The sequence below is a fragment of the Quercus suber genome, unplaced genomic scaffold, assembly GCF_002906115.3.
Source record: "Quercus suber isolate HL8 unplaced genomic scaffold, Cork oak 2.0 scaffold_636, whole genome shotgun sequence".
NCBI lineage: Eukaryota > Viridiplantae > Streptophyta > Magnoliopsida > Fagales > Fagaceae > Quercus > Quercus suber.
Genome location: NW_027070078.1, coordinates 136,254 through 144,273, shown reverse-complemented (window position 1 = coordinate 144,273; position 8,020 = coordinate 136,254). Strand labels below are relative to the sequence as shown.

The 8,020-nt window shown below is 33.3% G+C and overlaps 1 protein-coding gene across 1 annotated transcript; it reads left to right on the top strand.

Moving 5' to 3' along the window:
• Positions 1 to 1,537: 1,537 nt before the first annotated feature.
• LOC136064153 (protein MIZU-KUSSEI 1-like) lies at positions 1,538 to 3,347 on the top strand. The gene has a single exon (XM_065765545.1). It carries the CDS (start codon positions 2,362 to 2,364, stop codon positions 3,172 to 3,174), a length of 813 nt encoding a protein of 270 aa, XP_065621617.1. The 5' UTR covers positions 1,538 to 2,361; the 3' UTR covers positions 3,175 to 3,347.
• The last annotated feature ends 4,673 nt before the right edge of the window (positions 3,348 to 8,020 follow it).

Here is an 8,020-nt window from a genome sequence, read left to right as displayed (position 1 = left end):
TTTTTTAATTTTTAAAACAAACAAAACAAAAGCCCGTTAAGCTTGACTTATTAAAGAGAAGTTTGGACTCATAAGTAAAAGTGAGTAATAAAATTATGAATAAATGATTAAATTCAAAATTTTCTATAAGTACCTTTTGGAAGAAGTGGTATTTTATGAGTTTCATCCCACTAAAAAATTAGCATCAATTTTACTTAAAGAAAGCATAAATTTTGCTTAAAGAAATCACAAAATAGTCCAATAGCATGTGACGCTTAAGGACAATCCTTTCACACTAACAATGACGTGGGACTACCATGGTAGGTATTTGACTATTTATCCATCCATCATGTTGGCAAACTTCATATAATAAGAACCCTTGATGTGAGTGACGATAGGCAATATTGGAAAAAGTCCAGAGAAATTATTTTAGAAGATTCTGCCCTTTCGTAAGGGCAAACTTTCTTCACCAATGCGCTATCTGTCCCTAACTCCCAATTGGGAGTTTTGGACTTAGCGCATAGCCGAGTACATGCATATGATTGTCAAAGCACATTAGTTATATGAGCAGTTAAGAAATTGAGATCTTTTTATAATTTTTAGGATAAATCATTAACTCCATTGTGAAAGTTATTAAATTTTTTATCATTCATGATTAAATTAATAATTTATGTTATTAATACTAAAATTTGAATTGACTTATGAGTTTTAGTTATCTCAATTTGGCAAAATTTTTGCGATATTTTGTTATTTTGATTTTCATTTAAAATATTAATTACGCAACAAGATCTAAACCAGTATATATTTATTCAATAATAAAACTTTAAAATTTTATGAAGTTCATTATCAAATTACCATTTTGAGCTTAAGAAAATTGTAATCAAGCCGCAGGGTTAAGTTGTTTGGTGACTTTTGTTTGTTCAAAGCCTGTAAGGAAAATACCCCTTCCGAATAAATTACTTATTACTTCTGCATCATGCGTGCAACCACTTCAATATTCTTTATGATATCTAATCTAACGGTCAACACGGAATCATAAAATATATAATATGACCAAGAAATCTTACCATGCGATCAAGAACAGATCATTTTGTGATATTACTTTCTATCAAAAAATTAAAAAAATCATTGTGGTATTAACAAAAAGCTGTGATAGTTACCATTATACATATAGGAGTTACGTAATTGAAATTATATTTTGAAAATACGATTTTAACTTGAGTGTGTAACTCAACGCGTGCAATAATAATTAGCGATTTACTTATTGATCGATCCACTTATACATACTTTCCAAATATCATGTAGGATGATGAAGTGAATCGTAACCCTCGAATGCTCCAATTGAAATAATAATATATGGTGGAAAAGTTGGGATGGGATGAGATGATATGATAGGAGACTTTGGTTTTGGGCATTGACCAATGAAATTACTATATGCTAATGTTTAAAGTGGACCCACAAAATGGATGGTGGAGATGCGTGAGTAGTGTGGTGAACGCAATAGTGAGCATATTGGTGGGTTTTGTAGGACCTATTAAAGTCTCCCCAAAGCACAATATAAATTGTCTAGCAAATTATCATCATCACCACAAGCCTCCATAGTCTCCCTTTATTTTGGCCACCTCCCAACACTATAATCACCTTGTCGGCCTCTTTATTCTCTCCTCTCGCACCCCACAAACCCCTCTCTCCCTCGCTCACACGGCATTGCTCAATCAAAGTTTCCATTTGCATTGTGTTTGGAAGCATATTACTCAACACGAAAACTTCTATCTCTCTCTCTCTCTCTCTCTCTCTCTTTCCAAGTCAAGATTTTTCACTTCCTAATTTGTGCTTTAGAGGCATAATAGCAAACCAAAATTACTTTCTCTGAGCATAATTTGATCAAAGTTTTCATATCCTCAGTGTTTGGAAACATAACACGCCTCAACAAAATCCATTCTTTCCATAATTCAATCAAGATTTTTCACTTCCATTGTGCTTTACAAGCAAAACGCCACCAAACCCACTTCTCTCTCTCTCTCTCCAAGTCAACATTTTTCACTTCCATTGTGCTTTACAAGCAAAACACCACCAAACCCATCTGCTCCCCCCCTTCTTTCCAGGTCAAGAGTTTGCACTTCTGCTTTGAAGGCACAACACTAACAAATCCATCTCTCTCTCTCTCTCTCTTCCCACCATAAGTTCGTATTAGTACATAAAGCTCCCACTTCTACAGCATAATTCAATCACAGTTTTCATTTCCTTTGTGTTTTATCAACACAACACACACCTCAATACAACCCACTTTCGTTCTCCATAATACAATCAACCTTTTCCACTTCGATTGTGCTATACACTCAAAACACAACCAAACCCATCTCTCTACTTCCTCTCTCTACCATGAAACAGCAAGAACTCTCTCTCCAAAGAACCACAAGCACAGCCAGAAGCACCAGAAGAATCCTCCCTTCAAATTCAAGCCACACTCGCTCCATCTCTGACGACAACATCACCACCAACATTTCTCAAAACCTCTTAATCCCAAAACCCTATTCCCCACTAGTTAACAATTCCCTCTCTTCAACCACAAAAACCAAAACCCTCTCTTCCTTCCTTCGCTCCCTCCTCAACTTCTTTTCCTTCCCTTCCGTCCTCCCTTCTTGCAAATGGCTTTCTTTCCCTACAAACCTGTCCTTCAACCCTTCCTCAGGCAGAAAAGTCACCGGAACCCTCTTCGGCCTTCGCCGAGGCCACGTCACCTTCGCTGTCCAGCTCGACCCTCGCTCTGAACCCCTTCTCCTCCTCGAACTCGCCATGTCAACCTCTTCTCTCGTCAAAGAAATGTCCTCCGGTCTCGTCCGCATTGCCCTTGAATGTGACAAAGTTAATGTTACTGTTAATAATAGGAAGCTCTTCCAGGAGCCAACGTGGACGATGTACTGTAATGGGAGGAAGTGCGGGTACGCGGTGTCGCGCGCGTGCGGGGAGTTCGACTGGCACGTGTTGAGCACCGTGCAGAGCGTGTCGGTCGGCGCCGGAGTGATTCCGGTGGTGGAGGACGCGAAGAAGAGCGGCGGATCGGAAGGGGAGTTGCTGTACATGAGAGCGAGGTTCGAGAGAGTGGTGGGGAGTCGTGACTCGGAGGCGTTTTACATGATGAACCCAGATGGGAATGGAGGGCCTGACCTTAGTATTTTTCTTCTCAGAATATGAATGGGTATGAAGAATAGCTAGGCAAAGTTGAAAGAGTAAAAAACAAAGAAAAGAAAAGTAAAAAAAGAAAGGGAAAAAGTTATGTTAATTTTGTGATATGTAAGATTAGGAAATTGTAATGTGGAAAAGAATGTTAATTTTAGTGACTTAATTTGTAATTTTGTATGGTGTAATTTTTTTTTTTAATGTATGTATTATCATGTGAATTTATCTTTGTTCTTAATTTTATTTTCGATTAGGCCTTATTACATATATATCTATACACATGCATATAGAAGAAAGGTCAAACAGTTTTTTTTTTTTTAAGTTAATAATTAAGTATATTTTGTGGATTCTAGTTAGTTCAATTAGTAAAATATTTTATCATTGAATAAGAGATTTGTGGTTTAAATTTCTCCTATACTAAAAATCAATTAGTATCTTGATTTATCAAAAAAAAAGAAAACTAGTATCTTTATCGAGTAATTATATAGTGAGTTTCATAAATTAAAATTCTATCATATCTAAAAACAAAATTATATTTCTATTTTATACATACAACAAGAAGAAAATGTCATATAGTCTTATTAATCTTATTAATTTTCTTTGAATTAATAATTTATATTTTGTGGATTCTAGCTAGTTTAACAATTAAAATATTTTGTCATTGATTAAGATATTTGGAGTTTGAACTTTGCGTACACAAAAAATTAATTGGTGTCTTGACCTAATGATAAAGAACAATCATTTTAGAGCAGACTCTATAAACTAAAATTCAATCAGACTTATAAAAAAAATATATTTTTATTATAAAAAAGTGTGGTTTACAAATCATAACTAAATTCTATTTATTATTCCTATATTTGTGTTAGCACTTCTTTACAACATATTTGATGATGCAGTAATCGTCAGTTGAATAGGTTTGTCCAGACAAGTCAGCAACCTTGTCTTCGTGCCTTCAATTGTTGTGAGAAGAATCCTCTTTTGAGTGGTCACCGGTGTGGTGCCTGCCACAGAATCTTCGATAGTAAAGTCAGCGTATAGAAACTTAAAAAAAATGTGAGAACTCAAAATATCATAGCTACGATGCGTATATGTATCAGAATGCGTACCTTATTTCGTTTTGAGGAGTGTTTATATATAGCTCCATTGCTTCTAGCCATTGTGGCCTTTATTGTGGCTTTAGTGTCTTTTTTGTAACGCCTCTGGGCTCATTAATGTGGGATCCTCTAATGATCTGATAGCTGGTTTGCAACTGTTCAAGGTACTGAATCTTTCATTTAATGGCTTACCTTCCTTCGTCCATGACGTGGTGGGATGGACGAAGGTGCCTAATGGATTCATCTGGGCAAGAAGGTTCATTGGTCCTATCAATATTATTTTAATTAAGGAAAAAGAAAACATTACATCTATATATGCAATTTTTTTTCACAATTTTTTGTTACAATTAGTGAGGTGGTAAAATACTAATGACAGATAACAAAATTGTGTCAACAATGGGACGTGAAAATCTATAACAAGTTACTACTTTATTAAGTTGTGAAAAGAATTATAAAAAATGTTGTACATGTGCATGTAGCATTACTTAAAAAAAAAAGGAAATTACAATTGCTATTAGTTAAAAAAAAAAAAACACTTGCAATTTGATTTTATAATAAATATGATTGGTTTTACTTAAATAACATATAATAAACACATGAATAGTAGTGTTTTTTTTTTTGGTAAACAATGTATTTGGTCCCTAATATTTACACCATATTTCAATTTGGTTTCTAACATTTTAATTGTGTTAATTTGGTCTCTAACCTTTTAATATCGTGTCAATTTAGTCCTTACCTATATCACTTGGATGGAAATTACTGACGTAGTAAACAGCTAAAATATAAAATTAGTTTATTGTCATATCAACGGAAACTAATTTTTTATTTTGGCTATTAGCTATGTCAACAATTTCCTTCTAAGAGATAACAATAAGGACTAAATTGATACAATATTAAAATGTTAGAGACCAAATTAACACAATTGAAAAGTTATGGACCAAATTGAAATATGATGTAAATAATAGAGACTAAATATGTAACTTATCATTTTTAATTTATTTATTTATGATTAATTGCATATTTAGGATTCAAATCTCTAACTATCAATTATATATATATATATATATAATCCCAATAAATAAAATAAAATAAAATAAAAAAACTTTTAAGCAAGCACGGGGATTTTGATTGTAGAGAAAGAGGATCTTTTTCTTTCCGTGAGTGCGTGCATTTTGGTTGTACCAAATTAAGCAAACATTTTCAAGACTGATGGGCACGCTTGTCATCTCATCTAATCCCAAAAACCAGGATTAAGTTTAAGATTACCCCAACTTGTTTTGCGGCGTTTTTTGGCAATATTTTTCTCTGCGTTCATTGGATGAGATTTCTGAAGATTGCTTAGTGAAACTTCTCTAAGCTAAGGTCATGATCTCTTTTTTGATTATTTTAGTAGAATGAGGGCGTGACAGTCGGAGTAAGTAAAATGTAAAATTTGGAGGTACGTTGTGTTTATAAAAAGCTGCAAAAGTAAGATTACAACCTATGATAAGTTAAATTAAATGTTATAATTCATAGTATTTAAGTGCATATTTCTCGTGCCACGCAGTAATCATTAAGGATGACATATTTTAAGGGCAACATTTAGCTCCTAGTTCTATTAAATCAAATTGAAGTTTAGAAGTGAGGGAAGAAATTAAACATGGCTTAAAGTGTGTTTTCTTTTAACCATTGAAGCTAGGTAATTGTTCCTTGCAATTTTTTATTTCATTGGAAACATACATTTTCTAAGTTCTGATTGCTTAATATGCAAATTGCAACCACTGGAACAATAGTTTTTCTAGATCCAGTCAAATAAATGATATTATAGCAGAATGGTTAAAATACAATCTGTTGGGTAAGCAATTTGCTAAAGCCATAGTTTGGAGTAGATGGAATATTAGTATTGATGACTTGGGAATAACTTGTACTGAGGATATTATTATAAGTGGTTCTAGAGCCACTGGTCCCAAGGGATCTTATTGGATAGGGCCATTGGGGTCTCTACTAGCATCATTAATTTTAGATGCCATTTGGAGCCTTCGAAACAACGTGATACACAGCGATGGCAAGGTGAATCTAATAACCACATTGGTTAAATTAGAACAAAATTTTTATGACCGTGTTATTGTCATGGACACAAGAATTTTTTTGAGCATGTAGTTGCTGCTGTAAAAATTGAGAAGGCAACCATTGCGTAGTAGCTAGAGATGATAGAGGAGATATACTGAAGGCATGGGCTAGAATTATCGATATACTTTTGATCCCATTGGTGGGAAATGGGATACGTTGTGTGTTTGCCAGTTTATTTACTTAAATGTGAAATAAAAAATAACTTTAACAAACAATCGGACTTATTTCAAATAAGTGAATTATATCTTTTTTTCACTAGACTATGACAATTTTGGATCAATTTAGTTTTGTAAAACTATCAGAGTACAGATTTATTCATAATATTTCATTTTCTCTTAACTCATTCTTCATTCATCCGAATCTTATACAAATCAGCCAAGTAACTTAATTTGACAGCTGATTATTATGGTGTGACCAACTGACCATATGTTCTTTCAAACGTTTAATGCAATTGTCTAAATAATCAAAGCACAAAAGAAAAATGATCCTACCAAATTTAAGTCCTATCAAATATAGTACATAAATGTCACTTTGATCTTATTAGATTCGTTCTTCGATCAATTGTATGTGACACTTTCAAATTGAAAGATTGTGAGATAGTTTTCTACGCCTCACATTGATCTTTCATTGAATGAATATATATATATATATATATTTATATGATATGGTGTCCTATTATAAGAAGAGTATATTGATGACTTTGAGGAAATAATCAAGCTAGCCCCCCATGCAACTTGGGCATTTGGTCCCCCAAGTGGACAATGTGATAATATATCACTAAGAAAGTGGCTCGACTAGTTGCCCAAACCAGAGAGAACATTGGTTAGTAAGAAAAGTAATTGGTGTATAGGCCTAAAATCTTCCAGGATATGAGGAAAGTGTCACTCATATAGTGCATATCATTCGCTATTGTCACACAGACAAGTCACAAGTCTTTTCCTAGCTACATGGTGAATATTCGCCTTTGAAATCTATATTGCGTGCAATAAGTTTGAAGATTCGGAATTAGTCAGGAAAGTGTGATAAGTATGTAGTACAATTGAATGGAAAAAGAATTGAAAGCCCTAAAAGAAAAAGAAAAAGAAAGAAAGGAGAAGAACATGTTACTAGAAGCATATCTTGCTATTTTAGAATTGTTGTCAATTTTAAGATATATAAGAAGTGTTCAAAGTATACTCAAACACATACATTCATACAAATACAGCAATCCATATGTTTAGGTATTAACTTATTGATGAATTATTGACTTTCTTGGCTAAACTTAAAAAAACATTTCCTTGATGTAGAAGCTTACAATTAATAATTCGACTTTGAAAGTACAAGCATTTGTGTCATACTGCTTGCTAAGAGATAACTACTACTCTCTCTCTCTCTCTCCCCGAAATAAAATAAGCAGAATATGATACAGAACAATCTAGTATGTGTATATATATATATATATATATATACCCAGAACATTTAACAACAAGAGTTGGTGAGTTTGATCAGCACGATCACATTGCACATGCATGCAGATCAAAGACATATGAAATGACAATCATGGTTGCACTAATATCAGCTAAAATTATGGTTGAAATAGCTAAATTTACTATTTCTTACCATTTAAGTTTTTGGGATAATCAATAATTTATCATGATACTAGAACAAAGTTTAATCCC